We start from the raw sequence: 21,660 nt of genomic DNA on the forward strand, positions 1-21,660 counted from the left end.
AGAAAAAAAAAAAACAATTGGTAACAGGTGTTAGCTCAGGTGCCAATTTTAAAAAAAAGAAAATTATATTATTTTACATACTTCTCAAAATAAATTAGTGGATATAGGATCCATAATCATAAAATATTCCCATTAGAGAGATTAAAAAAACCTAAGAAGTCTCTATTTTCTTGGACCTAGGAAACACAGGACCTTATTAGTGGACCCTGAACTAGAATTCTAAAACTTTTGACCTCTAACAAACACAAAACAAATATCACATTTTTTTCGGTGCTTAAAAATATGAATCAAGTCATCTGTACTTTCCTCTGTCTGCTAACAGTTTCTTCCAGCCAAGTACTCTCAAAACAGCATTTGGTGTTATAGGGTGGACAATATTGTTTAGGATTGCTTTCACTTGACTATGTGGATGGAACAAACTCAGTCAAGGACATGCATAATAACTCTGTTCTCCCTCAGTCATTCTTCCTTTCCACCTATAACCCCAGACATCTGAATGGCGATAGCATCTTAATCTGTCTCACCACTGACCTTCCCCTGCATGACTTCACTGTCTGTTGCTGTGGCAATGATTGCAACATCACAATTTAGTACTACAACCAGAGCACACTATCATGTAGGATGAATCTCTCTCTCTTTCTGACCAACACAAAGTAGAATGAATCTCTCTCTCTTTCTCTCTCTCAAGTGTCTGCTGTGCTTTGGGCCATTTTTTCCCATCCTTTTGTTGTGTATGATATTTAATCATACAGTTCAATCTCCCTTTAATGACTTTGTGCAAGATTCTTTAAGGCCACCAGGAACTAAAAGTATAAATGTGAACAAATCCACACAAATTATTCACATCAACTTCATGTCAGCTAAGGGAATATTTCCAAACAATTTCCTACAACTGACAAGCTTAAGGTATATCAACATTTAAAAAAATCTGTCAACAGCTCTCGGTCCTTAGGAGCTTTCTAAAATCTCCATAAGTCAGTTGAAGATAAGAGTCTCTTCAACCAAATAATGGTTACATTAGGTCACCAAGTGACTTTTTAAGATGGAGACTGCCTTGCTTTCAAACAAGGTCAACCCAGAACCAGAGTCCTATAATCCTTTCAGTAGCAGGCAGTGGTTGTATATTTGACGTTTTAAAAATCTTGAGTAAGTAACTTTAGGGAGGATGGTGGGTAAAGTGGTTATTAACTCTTTGCCTCCATTTTCCCACAAATAAGTAAATCCTTGATAGCGGTCACCATCTCTATTTTCCCTCTTGTTTACCAAACTAAAAGATTTATTCCTTTAGTGTGACAAAGGAAAGTTTCATTTTTTATTGTTAATTTTATTCGCCAAAGAAATACCATAAACTGGCACAATGTATCTGAATTGGTCCTATTTGAAACCTAGCAGGTAAGATGGCCTCTAGGATCATAAAATAATTGGTAAATCTAGAGACAATGGTTCTAGGTAAAATTAAGTACTCACATTATCTTGGGAAGCACTTGACTTGCCCTTCCCTTCTAACTTCTTTCTAAATTCTTTCCCCTCAAAAGAAACTAGTGACCTCTCCAGCCCTCTGATTGGTCAGGTTTTCTGACTTTAACTGTTCGTTTGAGCTGCTAAATCCTCTTTAGGTATCTTCCTTAATTCTAGACCTTTCCCTTCTCCCATCAAATGGACATTTCCTTTACTGTAGGCATTCTGTTTTCTTATGAAATAGCAGGCTAATCAGTGCCACTTTTAAAATATGTCAGATCTTGTCACTCCACAGCTTAAGCCCTGTAGTGGCCTCCATCTCACATGGAGTAATAGCCAGAGTCCTCATAGACTCCACACAATCGAGCCCCCGTATCTGTCTAACCTCCTTGCCTACTGTGCTCAGCCCCTATATTCCTTTAGCGCGGGCTGCTCTTCACCCACATGTCAAAATCTTTGGCTCCCTCACCTCCTCCACGTCTTTATGCCACTTTCTCACTGTGACAACAGCTCACCAATCGATTAAAAATGGAGTGTTCTCTATTGGCCAAACTTATAGTTGCTACACCACTTAACTCTTTATTTTTCTCCATATCACTGATCTCCATATGACATACTAGATTTTTAATTGACTTATCTGGTTATTATTTGTCTCCCCCTTTCCCCAACAACACCCAGTAAGTGACCACCATCAGAGGAAGGAATTCTAGTTTTTCTGTGTTGTTACTTTATCCTTCTCCAGCATCTACACTAGTCATTGGTATATGATAGAAGCTCAATAGATGTCTACTGAATAAGTAGTAAATGGCCCCTAAACAGAGGGCAGAAGACAAACAAATTCTTTTCCATAGGATGGTGTGAATGCTGAATGAGGATACTCAGACTCCCTTTCTCAACAATCTGAACAAAGATCTACTGAAAGAATGAGCCCGTTGGTGTTGTCAATTGGTGTTCAGCATTGTGACTTTCACAATGCAGTGAGGTAGAGGCAGGTCTATCAGACACCAAAGCCATGTGTTACCTGGGGACATGAGGAAGCAGAAAATACAGAAACAGAGAAGCCAGTCACCAGAAAGACCTGGAACAAATATATCCTAAGGAAATGTAGCCACCAAAACCAAGGGAAACTATGAGATGAATGAGGGGCACAAGCAGGTGGTCAGTCCCATGGCTGCCATGTTTTTAGAAAGTCTCTCTAGTTATACTTGTTCCTTGCTACCAAAGGGAGTAGATAGGACTGCTATGCTGAGATTTGATGGCTTAAGATGTCACTTCTCCTTGGGAGAAAATATCATGCAGGTTTCTTTTGTAAAATAAGTTTGTTCTCCCTGATGTATCTCTAGCAAAGGCATTTCAGGTGTTTTGTTGGGCTGATGGGGAAGAGAATGTTTTGATTGCTTAGTCTAATCTTTCCAAGTCACAGATATGAACCATTCTTTGTCTATTTTGTAGAGCCAGTCCAAGTTGGGTTTTAAATTACAATGTAATCCAAAAATCACTCTTTTAATTTTACAAAAAAACTATTAAGGGAAAGGAGGATGGAGCATGTGAAATCTAAGGATGTAAAGGGCTGCTTCTGAATGTGGATGGGGCGTTGGCCAGATTTGGAGTGGATGAAGTTTGGAAAGCATGGAGCCAAAATGGCCTGGACCTGAGGAGCAGCTTCCCACTTTGGCCTAGGAATGCATGTCTGGTTCAATTACAGTTCATGCTACTTACTACCTACTGTCTCCCTGGTTGTGAGACCACTTATCATTGTTCCTATGTTATCATTTTCCTTAGGGTGGAGAAGTATTTCTTGATACTTTCATTACAAATAACCGTAGACAAAAGAGAAGACTAAGATGACTTCATGATTTTATTAAATCTCATCTTTTTTACTCATTGAAGTTGCCTGCCATTATAGGAATTTGTGTTTGCAACCACTGAGCACCTCACAAGTTACTCTATAGCTATGAAGAAATTATTACTCTCAGAGGTTTAATGACTCCTCTAAATTGACATTATCAAATTATTAAAAATGCATCAGCTACCTCCGACTGGCTTTCATTGACCATGTTGATACAGAGACTGAAGAGACTTAAATTAATATTTTGTCCAGTAAAAGATTTAGGGAGTGTGGTTTACCTTGTATAAAATCTATTCAGCCGGCCTCCTTGGCGTAGGACTCAAGTATTCCCTGTGGTTCTGCTGAATTGACTGGAAACATGATAAGGCATCTAAATTCTGTAGGTATAGCCATTCCTAGCAACCAATTTGATATTTGACGGACAAAGAGCCCCAGGAAAGTAGATGCCTTTGTACGTGAGAAAAAAGAAATCCCAAGCAAGATAGACATGCCCTAATCAGTATGCTCGGAGTATGATAGCATGCAAGTGAGTGATCTATTTCATTCTGAACTCTGGCTCTGTCAATGACAGTACACGCTTTACTAGAACAAATCAAATAAATGTATTTGACTCCTGTGTTGATGTTTCAAAGCACTGAACCATATTTCCTTATTCGGCACTCTGATTCCACATTCTTAATTTTGACTTTTTCTCATAAAATACTGTTGTCAGGATGAGAAAGCAAATAACAATGAATCAAGGTAGAATTGTTGTCAATGCTTTAGAACATTATGGAAAGAATAATTTCTGCATGGATAGGATAATGTGGTAGATGCGGTTCAAAAAATTACAGCCCTCAAAAAATGATTTGGAGACCTTGACTATGCAATCAGTGGTCAAATGTTTTATTGCTCTGTTGTCCCCATTCCTGTTACAGGTACATGTGACAGCGCTGCAGCTATGAGTGGAATTTTAAAGGGGAAGTTTGAAGAAATTGACAGCTCCTCGTCTTGCTCCTCTGTGCAGGAATCAGATGATGAAGTTTTTAGCTGTGACAGTGCTGACAGTGTTGATAGTGTCAATCCGTCCGCTGCTAATCATTTCACTGGTGAGTACCTGAAGCTGTATTTCAGGTTGTACTCCAAATAATTTTGTGTGATCGATTCTTGGAGTTTCCATCTTTATCCATTGGCTTATATCTGCTCCCAAGTTTCTCGTCATACCAGACTTATTTGCAAAACACGAAATCATTTTGGTTAATTAAGTCCCAGTTGTACACTCCTGTTCATTTCAATGGCTGAAAGGCAGAAAGGAGGCCAATCAAAAGTAAGCAAATAACAATTGAAAATGATTTCATATGTGCCCTCAGCTGTCTGAAAGATCCACCATTTCGAGATCTAATCGACTGAGCTCTTTAGCATTTCTAATACTGGTCAATGAGTTCTGGAATACTCACAGCGCTGAGTACAACACATTCACTTCTAGGTGAGAAAAGGATGTTCGCTTTTAAAAGAATCCTGCTCTGAAGTCGAAGATTTGAAAGCCCTGAGATTCTATAGCTATTTGGACACCAATAAACCTCAGACTCAAGGCCAGGTTAATGCACTACAGTAAGTGCAGCTTTCTGCACGCGTGTACTTCTCCAAGCAGTTGATGTGAACAACGTGTAGCTTAGTGAGATATGTTCTAACTTAAAATTCTAGCCATTTCAAGTTGCATTCTTTGTAACAGATGCACATAAGAAGATTTTGAAATAGGTGAATCTTTTCCAATGTCTCTGTGTCCATTCAATCTCAGTCATTAGGGGAAGAGGGATTTCCAAATTATTTTTTAGAAGAGTTAACATCATGCAAAACAAAACTAAACAAGGTCAATTAAAGCCCCACAACTTTACCCTCCTCTTGTAGGGTGAAGAGTATAAACTTCCTATTAAAACAGCATTCCATAGGTAGAGGTAAAAATTATCAAGCACAAAATAGAGGTTTGTGTTTTTCCACACAATAGTTTTTTCCAGCATTATTTTTCTGGGGCATTTGTGTTTGGGGATTTTTAACTCACCAAAATAGCCTTTTAAAATTCACACTAAAGTTCATACAGTGTGGCTCTGTGATCTCCTAAAATTTCATTTTTAACCCTCTTCTCCTCACCTCCAATAATTCAAAACTTTGTTTGGTATTCATGAATTCTCCCTCATCATTTAGAATAAAAATAGGTATAATTTTATAAGAATGTTTAACCTCTGTATTATTCATCTCTTGCCTAAAATAGAATTTATTTTTCCTGAACTTGTAGGAAGTATAAAAAAGTAAGGAGAAAATGGGGAACACTTGGGAGAGGGAGAAAGCCATAGGTGTTTTGAGAACAAGATTCTCTAGTTACATAGAGGGATTATTGTCAGTCAGTGGATTTGGGGGAATCTGTTTTGTTGGGATCTGTCTATAGTCTTTTAATCCCTTCTTCTAAGTGACTGAAGCCTGTGGAAGGCACACATTTGTTGTCACCCGTGGTGCCTATAAGAGCGCTAAGCATTGAATGATGCTTAGACTTCTTTATTGAGTGAATGGATTAATTTTAGACAATTCTTTTTTTCCACACTTTTTTTGACAAATAAAAATTGTATATATTTAAGGCACACAAAATGATATGTTGATATACATATGCATTGTAAAATGATTACCACAATCAAGCTAATTAACATTTGCTTCACCTTGCATAGGACCTTTTTCTTTTTTGGTGGCAGTGAGAACACTTGAGATCTACTCTCTTGGCAAATTTCAAGTGTGGAATACATTATTTTTATAATTTCAGACAATTTTCAAAAACTAAAGAGAATGAGTCCACTGGATATCCTTATCCTTAGAAAAGCAACAGTACACATTTCAATTCAAGATCCTCAGGAGCGGCCTATCAAATACCTTTTCTGTGTACCTTGGAGAGCTCTCCTCCAAGCCTCAGAGCACTGCAAGAGCTGTCCAGGATTTCTCTACTTTTTTCCCTTTAGCCACTACTGAAAAACATCATTCTAGACCTTATCTCTTTGTGACACTACCTCACTAGGGCAGCACAGCACTTTCCACACTCCTGTGATTTTGTTGTTAAACCTCCAGCATACTTACAACCTCCCTGGTGTCTATGCTGCTCCTAAAGTTACAAATTGAGCCTCTCCTGGAAAAATCAATTGCAGGACTTCTCTATGCAAGATGCCTATTGATTTCTATGGCTTATGAGTTCACAAAGTACCTATAATGTTCATTTAAACACCATCAGGTCTTATAGTTGTGGCTCAGGATGCTTTCCAGATGAAAGTGATGTTCCGGAGGTTTAGAGGGGTTTTAAAAATTGCAGGTCAGGTACTTAGCATGAGCATCTGCACAGTTGCCTGGAAGTGTCGAAGTGAGTGGAGAGTGGTTTTATTTTGATAAAATAAACTATTTGATAACTATTTTTATATTTGGTCATAACTTTTCTGTTTCATTACCATTTTAAGAGTCTGTGGAGGAGGAGACAGCCACTGTTTACAGAAGTCAGGCTAGTACAGAGAGCAGCTGCCAAGTCTGATTAGCTTTTTCCAGCACTGCTGTTAATGTACTTTTCTTTGTGAATTTTCAAGGGTTTTGAGGGAAATATTTACTGATACTGCTCTATAAGGAAATGGTTGATATGCATCGTTGAACAACTTGTAATTGAATGTGTGATCACAACCATGATTTGGGATACGCAGTGGGGAGGAGGGGTAAGGAAGAAAAGATGGAAAATGCGATCTATGGGATACTTCCTGTTACTGTGAGCCTGATCTCAAATATAAAACCTTATTGGTTATTTTGTAAAGTTGGGCAAATTGAAGAAGAAAACCCATTTTAATTGTTTTTTGTTTGTTTGTTTGAGGAAGGTTAGCCCTGAGCTAACTACTGCCAGTCCTGATCTTTTTGCTGAGGAAGACTGGCCCTGAGCTAACATCCGTGCCCATCTTCCTCTATTTTATATGTGGGACGCCTACCACAGCATGGCGTGCCAAGCGGTGCCATGTCCGCATCCGGGGTCCGAACCGGCGAAACCCGGGCTGCCGAGAAGCGGAACATGCAAACTTAACTGCTGCACCACCGGCTGGCCCCCCATTTTAATTATTTTTGAAAGGATCCAATGCTCTGTATATGACAGGGTAAGGCAAAAACAATCGTAAGAGTCAACCCTCATTTCAAATTCAAAGAATATTAGACCTAGCAGGGCTTTTGAGAACATCGAGGCTGACTCCTTATTTTGCTGAGGTGGAGACCGAGGCCCAGGGAGGGTGACTTGACAAGAATCCAAAAGTGAGCTAGTGACGGAGGACGTTAGCGTAGATCCCTGGGGTCTGCCTTTCCACTAGACTGTGCTGCTCCGTGATGGGGCTGCTGCGTCACTGGCACTAAGTAGAAGGACCCAGATCATCAAGTGAAGGACATGACTATATCTTTTGTGCCAGCTCTTCTTAGAACTAGAATGAGTTCTTCTTTGGGTAAAGGTAATTGACATCTTACCTCCTGTTGTCTTTTATTTTTTCTCCATTGGTTTCTGGTGAAAGTGCTAATATCTCCTCGCTGTAATACAGTGCCAGTGATGAGGTTATGAATAAATTCAATAAGCTAAAGAAATAGTGGACAGAGAATTCAATTTGAGTGTGAATGAACAGTTTCTCTTGCCCTTTCTGTAAGTAAGTGACAGGGCAGGCTGTTGAGACTTTCCCTGTATGTCACTGACTTTGATGGAAATATCTTACAGCTAACATGTTGTTTTACATTTACATGAAGGAAATTGGTTTGTCTTGGTGACATAATGCTACTTGTGATAATGTGAAAATGTTACAATGAGAAGAAGGTGAGATGAAGGATGCAGTATGCATCTTTAATGGCAGCTGACAAATAGAGGGTTATTTCATTTACTTTAAAAGTAAAACCTTTGTACGTTCCTCTTTTACCAGAGGGGTGAATGGGCATCCTGGACTCCCTGAAAAAAAGATAATGATATCTTTCCATGCCTTGAACTGCAGGACCCTACATTACTTGTTCAATAATTCAAGACTTCAGAAACCCACTTACCTTGCATTTCGATTAAACTCATTTAGTCACAGCTTCTGACTGAATGGAGTAATTATATTCCATTTTGCTGGCTAGGTACAAAATTGGCTTTTACATTTGCTTGTTTGTTTTAAGCCCTGGAAAATGTAACTTAAATTTGGCTTTAAACTTAAAAGCACAATTGGGCTAAATTTCAAATACAATTTTATATATCGATATCGTAGTGAATCTAGAAAAACATTTATCATTTGTGGTTTTAACTCTGAGTTAGCTACCATAAAAGATTAAATAGAAAGGCAGTCCTGGTGGTGTTAATGGGACTGTTTCTTCCCTCTTTCAAGGGCTATGGCCCTGTGAACATGAGATCCGAAATACGTCATAGAAATTCTTCTGATTTCCCACATCTATTATTTACTCAGGATGTCTATAGGTGGAATAGATACTGTAGCTATATTTCATAAAGAGTACGAGAATTAGAGTTGCTATTAAATATTAAAGACTCCTTCACATTAGTGATCAGAATATTTTCATCTGGCAGTGTAATTTGTTTACAAATATTTTTTAGAACATTTGGCTTTTATAAGTCCCTTGATAAGAATCACATCCTTATTTTGGGGTCACCTAGTTGTGCGCAGGGGCAATAAATAGGTGATTGCTCCACTGCAAAATATCGTGAGTTAAAAATGGATTCCAATGAATTTAGGTGATTAAAATTCTAATAACCATTTTCAGAGTACCATGATCTTTCGGCTTTAGTTTGAATACCAGAGGTTGACTGGCTTTGTACTTGTTGTTTGTGATGGTAATGATGAAATTATAGTGCCTGAAGCAAATATCCTTGTATTTCTCAAAAGATTTTAAAATTCACCATGCAGATCAGGCAAGCTGATGCTTTCTGACAGCTTGAGGGAAGTATATTTGTGTGCATGTGAATGCAGAAAAGAATTAACCTGTGCCTGCTAAAAAAAAAAAAAGCCAGTTGGTGCTATTTCTGAATTGGCTGCAATATTTAACCATTTCACTCTGGAAAGTACATGTTTGCACTCTGAAAATGTTGCTTTTTTGTCTGAGGAATTTGGGAATAAACTGGGAATGTTTCAGAGCCACTGAATTGATGTGCCATATGTTTTATTTGTTCAGCTACTCAATCAGGCATGAACTAGAAAAGTTAAATATCTCAAATTTACTGAATTCTTTTGAGGGTCGGATTAAGGGTAAAAGTATAGTTTTTAAATGTAATGAAGAAAGAGCATTCATAATAAATATAATAAAAGATAAATGTTTGATTTTCAACCAAAGGCCAACACATGAAAACTAGAAAGGCGTTTTCTTTCAATGATGTTTAATTTTCAAGTAGAAAGGTATTTGTAGTGAGTTAAAATTGAAATGGATGCTCAGTTTGTCGCATTTGTTTTATCTTATCTCACAAATATTATAATAATGGAACAGTACTAAAGACTGATTTATGTAATTTACAATTCTAGGAATTTGAATGAAATGTATGAAACCTGATTTGTATAATGAACTATTAAATCACCTTAAGATCTTTAATAGATATCTGCAATGGTCTTAATTAGCACGACAAAAAATAACCCCCCAAAACCAAACTATTAAAATAATTTCCAGAGCACTGTGAAAGCTGGTGAAGATTCTAGACAGAGTGCTAAAAGCACTAAATAGTCCTCACTGAAAATGAGTAGTGGGTCTTAGTAATTGTGACAACGTGGAGACCTGAAGTGCTTGCAATGCTGTATATTTTCATGCTATGATTGGATGATGATGTTAGTGGATATACTGTAAGATGAAAAATGCACATATTTTAGTTTTATATTAATAAAATTACTTTTAAATATTCACAGTTTAAAAAATACTTAAATATTTCAACTTAAAGTTTGCGCTAATGCTTACAACTTCCATGTTTTAAAAAATGTATATACAGGCGCCGGCCCGGTGGCATAGTGGTTAAGTTCACATGCTCTGCCTTGGTGGCCTGGGGTTTGCGGATTCAGATCCCGGGCATGGACCTACATACCACTTGTTGAGCCACACTGTGGCAGTATTAGACATATAAAATAGAGGAAAATTGGCACAGATGTTAGCTCAGGGCCAATCTTCCTCACCAAAAAAAAATTTTAAAGTCTACACTTTAAATCCTAACAATGCCATTGTTTGGAGTATTTAATTCCATCTTTGAGGAACTTGGCTTGGAAGAAATAATGACTATTAATTTTAAACACAGTTAATTTTTCTAATAAAGCTTGTTCTATTTCATAATTTCCCCAAAGATGCTGTCCATTATCTTCTTGCTATATCAAATCTGACTTCTGCTGTTTGCTGTTTCTATGACAACTATCGTTTTAGCTTGGAGAAAGTGGTACATATTTCAGATTTATATACATTTTCAGATACACACACACTTTAAGAAACTTTTACTCAGCAAAAGAATTGATGATTAGGCTGACAATTATAGTAGTCATTAATCAGTACTAATATTAAATGTTATGCTAAGATCATGTCTACACAAAACATATATCATACATTTGACCTAGATTTTTAAAAAATATGCATAAAGCTAGAGAGACTACAAAAAAAACACCAAGAGGGTAAACGTGACTAAGTAATTTGTGGACACTAATAAAGGAGCACATGTATTTAAAACTTCTCAATATGAAATAAACAAGTGTTTTGATGAAAAATTTTAAAATGAACGGAATCCAAAAAGGATAAACACAGCCTAAATAAACATTGCTATTTTCAACAAAATAGCTCTTCCTTTTTTAGCATTCACTAGCTTTACAGCTAGAATACGGAAATGGTTGAAATTTATAATTGCTATTGTTTTAAGCTTGTTGATGACAAGGGCTGCATCCTATATTTCCCCCATGCATTGCTTAATGGCAATAACCATAATAGCAAGCTTTATTGAACATTTTATTATTCGCCAGTCATTGTGCTAGATGCTTTAAATAAATTATTTCATTTGATTCTCATAATGTTAGGTCCTAAATAAGTTTATTTTTGCTTGGCATGTTCATGACTTTTCTAAAAAGATATGACTTAATTGATCAAATGATTTCTGTTATCTTAAACATGTTATGAACGAATTGAAATAGGCTAATTGTATAGAAATTAATTAAGATTGTTGGATACAATTAGTCTTCTTCAATAGGTACAGATCCATAGAAAAAAATGTTTTCATGTCAGACGTTTGTGAAGTTTCCAATTTATGCATACAATATTGCCAGTATAAATGAAATCACTCTCCAAACTCCCTACATAGTTTTACCGACCTTTAAATTTGTTAGTAAGGCAGAATTCAATATTCTAAGATTAAAACATCGAAACATTTTGAATCAATGTATTTAACATTTATTTATTTAAAAAGCTAAATGTATAAGAAATTTAGCTTTAAGAATCCTTTTTGCAATATTTTTTCTTAGGATGAAAAATTGTATAGAACCTGTACAGTATGCAATTGGTTAAATAATCTATGGAAAACCACACAATGCATTACTGTGTGGCCAATAAAAACAGTTGAACAAATATATCTATTCACATAAAATATACTCACATTAATAAAGAAGTTTGTAAAACTATATTAGTTTCATCCCGTTTGCAAAATCTTGTGTATGAGGTATGAATGTAATAAAATTCAGAAGTAGAAAGAAAACACATATTTTCTATAGAAATATAGAAAACCTTAAGAGAAGTTCTCTCTGGACAGTGGAATTATGGGTAATCTTTTAATCTATATATTTCTCATTTCACAATATCTATATATTTTCTCAATTTATTTTCATATATTTTAGCCTAATAAGACTTATTGTGTTCATTCATTATAATAGCTTTCTAGAATTTTCAGGAATATCATTACTGCTATTGTGACATGCTTGTAGATAAACCTTAGAATGAATTCCTAAAGATGGAAATCATAGTTCAAAGCGTATTGCTTTAATTGCCCTCTAGAAAGCCTTACCAATTTATATGCCCACTTCTGATAATTGAGAGCCTATTTCCCCAACATCTTGCCAAACTAACTTGGTATTCTGTGTGTGTGTGTGTGTGTGTATGCATATTATGTACATACATACATAGATATCTTGGCCAATTTGGTAGGTAAAAACTGATATCTCATTGATGTTCTAACTTGAAATTCTCCGAATACTAGGAAGCATAATTATTTATGTGTTTGTTTATTTGCCTTTGTGTGTGTGAATTATCTGTTTTGCTTCTTTTTTATTATGATAATTTTTTCTTTTATTGTTTTATAATGTTAAGGATTATTTAGTCAACACATATGCAATAATATCTTTCCTATTTTGACATTTGTCTTTTAACCCTGTTTATGGTTTCCATAGGAATTTGTTTATGCAGTCAAATGTATCATGAATTTGGCCTTTAGGAAATGCTTAGCAGACCTTAGCTGCTCCCAAGATTAATTGCACGCAATCTCTTCTAGAATTTCCATAAATTTCTATCATATATTTAAATCTTTAGACCATTTGAAAATTATTTTGTCATGTTGTGTGAAATAAGAAGATAATTTTCCAGTTTTCCTAAAATAATATACTGAATAATATAATGTTTCCTATTGATTTGAAATTCTGTTCTTATCTTGAACTAAATTCTTACATATAGTAGGATCAGTGTCTGTGGTTTCCTTTCTCTTTCATGATCTGGATGGTTATTCCTAAACCAACAATAGTCTTACTTTACGACTCTATAGCGAGTTTTATTATCTCACGTAGGAGTTCCCAATTTTTCCTAATCCATTTCTATGAATGGAAACACAACACACTACCATACTCTTTAAAGACTCTGTAAGTTGCTCTCACATGGTTATTATTTGAATTTTAGAAGAATATTGTCAAGTTACCAAACAAACCACTGCTATGCCATTGGAATTACATTAAATTTATGGGTTAATTTGGGCCACAAGGCAGATTGACATCGTTATGATATTGCCTTTCCATTCCAGGAATGCCAGATATCTTTCCATATTGAACTATTATTTTACCCACAGTACAGTTTTGTGCTTTTCTTCCTGCAGTGTATTTTCCTTGCTGAGTTCTTAAGTTTTAAAAATATTTTTGCACTTATTATGAATAAGAATTTTTAATACATGTTCTAACATATTATTTTTGGTATTAGGAAAGGCATAGGTTTTTTTTCTTTAAATGGAAATACTTATAGGATTTCACCTTTAACTTGGCTACAGCATGACTTTTATCCTATATTAGAGGGTATCTTTCCATTAAGAGTTTTTAATTAGTAATGAGTATAAAGTTATATCAAACTCCTCATTAGTATATATCAGGATAATCCCTTTTTTCTTGAACCTGTTAATATGATAAACTGAAAATATTTTTCCTAATATAAAAGTATTATTGCCTTTGACTCTATTTCATCATAAAATAATTTCTTTAATCTCACATGAGGATCTAATTTAGTCTGGCAATGCATTAAGGGAACCTTAAAAAAACTTCAAGATTATTTTAAAATCCATTTAAAAATATATTTCATTGAGAAAGATCAAAGCTGGAGGCATTACTCTTCCTGATTTCAAACTATATTACAAGGCTTTAGTAATTAAAACAGTATGATATTGACATAAAAACAGAGATGTAAATCAATGGAACAGAATAGAGACTCCCAAAATAAACCCATGCGCCTATGGTCAACTAATACCTTACGAGGGAGCCAAAAATGTTCAATGGAGAAAGGATAGTCTCTTCAATAAGCGGTGTTGGAAGAACTGGATATTCACAAACAAAAGAATGAAACTGGACCCTTGTCTTATATCATTCCCAAAAATTAACTTGAAATATATTAAGAACTCAAATGTAAGACCTTAAACCGTAAAACACCTAGAGATAAAGAAAGGAGAAAAACTGCTTGACATCAGTCTTGGCAATGAGTTTTTGGATATTACACTAAAAGCATAAATAACAAAAGCAAAAATAAACAAGTGGGACTACATCGAACTAGAAAGCTTCTGCACAGCAAATGAAACAATCAACAAAATGAAGAGGCAACTTAATGGAATAGAGAAAATGTTTGCAAACCATGTATGATAGGGAGTTAATATTCAAAATATATAAGGGATTTGTGCAACTTAATAACCAACAATCCAATAAAAATAAAATGCACAAAGGACTTGAACAGACTTTTTCCAAAGAAAACACACACGTGGTCAACAAGTATATGAAAAGGTGCTCAACATCACTAATCATGAAGGAAATGCAAATCAAGACAACAGTGAGACATCATCTCACTTGTTAGAATGGCTATTGTCAAAAATATAAGAGGTAAATGCTGGCAAGGATGTGGAGAAAAGGGTACCTTTGTGCACTGTTGGTGGAAATGTAAAGTGGGCAGCCACTATGGAAAACAGTATGGAGGTTCCTTGAAAAAATTAAAAATAGAATTACCATAAGATCCAGCAATCCCACTTCTGGGTAAGTATCCAAAGGAAATGAAATCACTGTCTCAGAGATATCTTCACTCCCACATTTGTTGCAGCATTATTTACAATACCCAAGACATGGAAACAACCTAAGTGTCCATCAGTGGATGAACGGATAAAGAAAATATGGTATGCATTCATAGTATAATACTATTCAGCCTTAAAAAATAGGAAATCCTGCCATTTGCCACAACATGGACGGAACATGATTGGAACACTACGCTAAATGAAATAAGTCAGACAAAGACAGACAAATACCATATAATCTCACTTATAAGTGAAATCTCAAAAAACAAAAAAGAAACTCATAGAAACAGTAGATTGTTGGTCATCAGAGATTGGAGTGTGTGGGAAATGGGGAGACATTGGTCAAAGGCTACCAAAAATAAAGTGAAATAAAGTATGTATCAAAATATGTTTCAAATTCACACAAATTCACAAAAATGATAATAAGAGAATGGTGCCAAAAAGCACTACCAATCACCTTTGCAGGTTTGATCCTTCATTTTATTTTTGAATGCTTTTGAAGTATTATCTCATTTAACGCCCACAAGACAAACTACAAGGTGAGTAAGCGGGATGGTCTTGGTGGGATTATTCCCATGTTACACATGAGGAAACTGAGAAGCAGAAAAGATAATTAAAGTGCCTAAATTCAAACAGCTTGTAAATGCTGGAGCTGGAATAAAAACCTACTCAAACTCCAGAGACAGCATACTTCACCAGTACACTGTGGTATATGATTTAAAATCCACAAGAAAATAAAAATAATCATTCTATTTCCATGCCATGTGACAGATATTGTGTGTTCAAAATCCTTAATTTTCAAAAAACTCTATACATTAAATACACACAGTTCTTGTATTTAATGTCCTCATCTATATTAATACTTGTTAGAATAAGATGAAATACCACTGAAAGTGACAGAGATTGAGATTCTGGTCAAGTTTAACCCATCTATACTGCTTGCCACTAAAATTTGTTTTGTGGAATGCTGAAACCTTTGTGTTCCTGCCCTTAACACCTCCCATGACTGAAGGGATATAAATTCTTCACAGATATAGAGTCAATTAAGATTCTATCGTAAGAGAATGAATGGAGCACACCGTGTGTTGAAGACTCCATTGAAGATGTATCGCAGAGTACGGGCAGAGTAGAAACACGCCCCTGTCCCAGGGAACATGCGCACTAGATGAGAAGTCCAAACTAATAGACATGAAACATGCTGAGAAATACCATTTTCAATTGATACATTGTGTAGAATGGAGAAAAATTAACTCTGATTTTAAAAACTGCTAGGCGCCTTTAGGATTCCAAAGATTTCTATCCTATAATGCAAAGCCCATTGGTTTGTATTTTCCACCTAATTGGAGAGTAGTAAAAAGATAAAGTGTAGATATCGCTTGATATGAAAGAAGGAAAAGCTAGAATCATTAATGTTGATTGCAAATAAATTCATGCAACTTCATTGCAAATGAGTTAAAGGATAAATCACCAACTTTATTAAAAAAAAAAATTGCAATTGCAGAGGTAGGATAAAAGAGGACAAAACTGCTCTGTTTGGCATCCTGGATATTGTAGCTGCAGATTAACTTTAAGTACATTTTTGTTTCTTTGTGACCCATTTTGTTTTGATAGCCTCCATCTGGCATTGATCTGCATTCCTTTTGTAGTCTGATTACCAGGCATGAATCAAAGGAATCAGCTGGTTCCTCTATCTTAAAAGGCTGGGAGAAATTACCTTTTTAGATTTCTTCCTCTTCTTCTTCTTCTTTTTTTTTTTTTTTGGTATTTAAATTCCCTACTTAAGATAAAAGAGAGAGAGAATTCATTCAGCATTATGGTCAACCGAGACCTGTCAACATAGCTACATTCACTTAATTTCTCTTACCGGTAATATATAACTATATCCATTCTTTAATTTCATTTGTTTTACTGGTAATACTTGGCATTTGTCCTAGCACCTCTTTAAAATGTTTAGCTAACAGTCATGGTTACAGTAGGCAAGACTTTTTACTGCACGTGAAATAAAGCCCTATACAATCTAGCTTAAACAAAAAAGAGATATCTTAGTTCATGTAACTGAGAAAGACAGGGCTGAGGTCATGAGGTCAAATCAGGCAAGAATGGATCTGGGGCTCAAACGACAACCTCAGTGTTCTCCCCACCCCTGTGACTTGCCTCTTTTCTCACAATGGGAGCGCCTCATTTTCTCCTACTGCATATGGGATTATGGGTTTACCTAATGATCTGTGGAAGATATCTGCCGGCACACAGACACACACTATGTTCTTGAAGGCAAGGAGTAGTTAGTCTCTTTCACTCCTGGCTCCAACAGTTTAGATGGTGAAATATCAAGTGCCTTCGTGAGGATTGTCTTAGTGTGTCAACTGTATGCCCATTTGTGTTCAGATCCAGTCTCTGCACTTCTGAAAATTTCATTTCCGGAGTGCCTTGCCTACTGACTTCCAGATGGATTCAGCAAATAAGAGGCACTGGTGGGACAAGCGAGGACAGGATGAAGAGATAAACCAGAGTATTCCTACCCACTCATTCATGCCTCAGGTGGTATTTCCAGCGGCCACTGTATCTCCTCCACGGTCCCAGCACCTGCTGCAATGGCCCTGCTTTTGTGATCCCAGCCCCCATACTACAGCCTCGCCACAGGTCCAGCTCCTACCAGGCAGCACCAGGTCTTGAGCTCTGGTGACATCACTCCTTCCTTTGTGCCTCCAGCTGGAGGGGTGTCAGCTTCTTCCTGTTGTTGCTAATCTCTGAGTTCCTTTGTTTTCTCTGTTTTGTTTGGCATCTCATCTCTTAAAAAACCTTTACAACTAGTTCATCTTATGAAATTCCTTCCATTGGACCACTTAGCATTGACTTCACTGAATCAATCACTGTGGCCAAGGGATGAGGTCCTTTGATTGGCTAGATCTTGTTCATTTACCCATCCTTATGATAATAAGGAAGGAGATGTGGAGTATGTTATCAGAAAAAAAATGGGAGGAAGAAAAACCTGTTGGGCCACCAATAATAATGGCTATCATGTTAGTAATTCATTTTGATCCTATAGTTAATAAACATGAAGGACTAAATTAAATATTTTTTTTTATAAACAGCACTGCATAATAAAATTCTTCATAAATGAAGAGTGGAAATATCTCATGTCAATTGTTTCCTAAATTTATGAACATCCTATCATATTCTGTCCTTTCTTTGTTTTTCTGGTTAATAAAGAAAATTAATATAGTAAAAATCTGGTATGAGGCACATGTTATTTTAATACCTTACTTATTTTCCCTACAAAATACAAAATCGGAGTTCATATGCCCATTTAACAGATGAAGAAACTGATGTTACGTATAATTTGCCCAAAGTCACAGGGGTAAGAAAGATGAAAACGTCAGGAAGATATCAACCTCTGTTTTTTGTTACTTCAGAGCCTAAGTATTTTTCATTCCATTATCACACCACTAATATTTCTCTCTGGAACTGCATTGAATCTGCATGCCTGTACTGAAATTTTTGAAAATTTTCCCCAGGGTTCATTCAGTATTTACCCTGTGGTGAAATCCCTTTACTGTAAAGTCATCTATCACGAAGCCTATCTGCAGATAGACTTCTGTACTGAAATTCCCTCCTATAACGTCCAGAATGGACCCCTCTTTCCTTTATCCACACTTTTTACTTGACATTGGCACGATGTGCTCCATGGTACTACAAGCAGACCAATTTGAGGCTCGATTAATTACACTGTAGGGGAGGAGGACATTTCCTCTCCCCAGATGTGGGTTCGTCTGGCTGGAGAACGAATTAAATTCACATGAGACAGAATAGCAAGAGAAAATTAAACAAAGCTTTATGAGGAACCATGGCCCGGGGCCTTTCTTCCCGAAGGAAGAAAGGGCACCGAAGAAGTGGGGTGCACAGAGTGGTTATATAGCCCCCAAACGGGGCATTTCACATGTGATTGAAATGTCCCTCCCACAATAGTCACAAGATTGCCCTGTCGGCACAGTGCTTGATGGACACAGCAGGTAATGGTCTGCTATCTCGGTGGGCGTAGCAGGAGGCAAGTCTATGTCTGGAGCTGGGCGGTCACAGGTGAGCGCAGCAGCAATCGGTTCCTAGCCTAAGGAAAGATGCTTAATCCTTAAGGAATGCCAAAGTTGGGAGGGGGAGGGAAGTCAGTTACAGGAGGTTACCAGACTAGCACAATAAAATGCAGATTTTAAGTCCTTGCCTTTGGTATTGATTAAGAGTTTTTGGAGAGTAGGTCATCGCCTTTCTTCTTCCTGGTACAGAGAGGGAGGCAGCTTTTACAGATAGAGATTTACCTTACAAATGTAAATGTGTCCTAGCAAAGGGCAAGTTCCATTCCTCAGAGCCTCCTTCCCTGTCCCAGTTTATCAAAAGCAGTGAGCCTCAAATAATCCTGATGCCAAAGAGACATATCTTGGCGTGGCCAATTCCAGGTCCCCACAACACCATTATATATACTTCACTTCTGTCACATCACGCAATGTTTCTGAAATGTGGAGAAAGTACGTGAACACTGATTAAATACTTACTAGTTGCTGGGCACTTTCTACAGGGAAATATTTGTGAGACTCCTTACATCTTTTGTGGCAGAAAAGATAAGGACATATTCTTATGTAACAGAAAGTCTGGGATTTGTTCCTCATTTTTTTTTTAAAAAGAATGAAAGTTGTCAGGGCAGCCCAGCAACCATTCAAGACTTTATTCAAGAGTTCCTACACTGCAGGACAGTAACTATGTGGTTTCCATGAGGGAAAATGCCCATGATAACAACTAAAGTAGATCCCATAGGCTGCTGCTTTAACTAAAATTTGAGTGAACCAAGGCTGTAGAGATCTTTTTCTTGTATTCCTGTCAGTGGATATTGTTTTTTCTTTTTTAGGTTTGATTTCTATTTTCTGCAGCTGAGCATAAAAGTACACTGACTAACATAGTCTGCAATTTAGCTGTGTTCCCAGGACCATCTGTAAGAATTTATGCATTTCCTGGGAATCTGATCAACTTTAGCAGCAATTCTCTATTTTCTCTGTGAGATTAAGGAGCCCTGCAATCAATTTTATGTTTAAAAGTTGATTTCTGCTTGAAGAAAATGGTAGGTCCAATGTCCAAAAACCATTCTGTGCTTCAAAATTGATTTCCCTGAATAATTTTTCATACAGACACACATGATTTTTTATATGAAGTCATAAATATATTACAGAATTTGTTTAATTTCTTTTCTTTCTTTCTCTGTCTCTCTCTCTCTCTCTGTTTCTCTTTTCTCTCACACACTCTCTCTCCCTCTCACTCCTTTCCTCCCTTATTTTCCTTTCTTTTTATTTTAGTTGGCTTTTCTCTCTTCTTCCCCTTTGTCCTTCATCCACATCTCTTGGTCTTGGAGGTAACTCTTGTTGACTGTATTTATGTCATTTCATATTTTTTCAATGTCACATAATGATAGATAAACACATATTCATGTTCTCACAAAAGGTTTTTGTCAAAAATGGATCATATTGTACACATTTTTCTTCATCTTAATTTTTTCCATTGAACAATATGTTATGGAAATTCCCCAAGCTTTTTGTCATAGCTCTATTTTATTCTTTTTAATGGCTGCAAAATATTCCAAGGTTTGAATATATTACATTTTAGTCAGTCATTCTCCTATACGTGTTCATTTTTTTCAGCTTGCTTTTTATGTTACTATGAGCAAAGCTATAATACATGTTCTTTTAAAAATGTCCTCACAAACTGGTGCTTTACTTTTTATGGGATAGATTCCTAAGAGTGGGAGCATTGACTTAATAGATATTGGCATATTGCTTTTTCAAAAAGGCAGCAAAGCACATACTTCTACCAGCTTTGGATGCAATTAGTCTTTTTCTCATAAGCCCCAAGCAATAGGTGTTTATTTACTCATTCAACAGGATAAAGTCCCTGCTCTCATGATGTTTACATTAGTAGTCAAGAAGGACAGTAAACAAATAAATGAATAGTATGATGATGTCACAAATGCACTGTGAAGAAAAATAAAGCAGGGTTGGGGAAAGGAATAGGGGTGGCTATTTTATATAAGATGGTCATAGAAGTCCTCTCCAAGGAGATGCTACTTTGATAGAGCCTTGATGAAATGAGGAAGTGGGCCATGCGCTTTCTGGAGTGGGAGTAGGCTTCTAGAGGGAAACAAGACCAAATTTAAGATGTCAGCAAAAATCTTGACCCTTGTGTGAATAGGCAATGGGGGAGTCAACGGAGGAGTCTGAGAGCGGGGGAGGTGATTGCAGGGTAGTGGAAGTGAGAGATGTGGGGACTTGTGAGGAGCTGTCAGAGTCAGGATACATCTTAAGAGTAGAGCTGACAGGAGATGCTGGTTGTTTTTTATGTGGGGTATAAGAGAAAGAAAGAAACATGAATAATTCCTAGGATTTTTTAACTAAGGTTTTTATTTTGGAATGATTTTAGATTTGTGGGAAAGTTGCAAAAATAGCACAGGGTTAGTTCCCATAAATCGTTTGCCCAGCTTCTTCCAATGTTAACATCTTACATAACCACGGTACACTCGTCCAAGCGAAGAAATTAACATTGGTATAGTACTATTAACGAAACTACAGTCTCTTCCAGATTTCGGTTTATCCACAGATGCCCTTTTTCTATTCTAAGATCTACTCAAGGATACCATATTGAATTTAGTCATCATGTCTCCTTAGTTTCCTCCAATCTGTGATACTTTCTCAGTCTTTCCTTAATTTTCATGACCATGACTTTTTTGAAAAGCAAAGTTAAAATGTTCTCAACTTTAGTTTTCTGTGGTGTTTTCTCAGGATTAGACTGGGGT

At 36.4% G+C, this 21,660-nt stretch overlaps 1 protein-coding gene across 3 annotated transcripts in view; it reads left to right on the plus strand.

Moving 5' to 3' along the window:
* The window catches only part of CSRNP3 (cysteine and serine rich nuclear protein 3), a 193,223-nt gene that overhangs the window by 12,520 nt on the left and 159,043 nt on the right, over positions 1-21,660 (plus strand). Inside the window, exon 2 of one of the 3 annotated variants that reach the window (XM_070508033.1) lies at positions 4,225-4,395. In XM_070508033.1, coding sequence (XP_070364134.1) covers positions 4,248-4,395 — 148 coding nt within the window. In that variant the 5' untranslated portion in view covers positions 4,225-4,247. Of the gene's footprint in view, positions 1-4,224; positions 4,396-21,660 lie in introns of those variants that run through there. The other 2 variants (XM_070508034.1, XM_070508035.1) reach the window with 2 other exon arrangements.

Source organism: Equus asinus, chromosome 4 (assembly GCF_041296235.1).
Source record: "Equus asinus isolate D_3611 breed Donkey chromosome 4, EquAss-T2T_v2, whole genome shotgun sequence".
Lineage (NCBI taxonomy): Eukaryota > Metazoa > Chordata > Mammalia > Perissodactyla > Equidae > Equus > Equus asinus.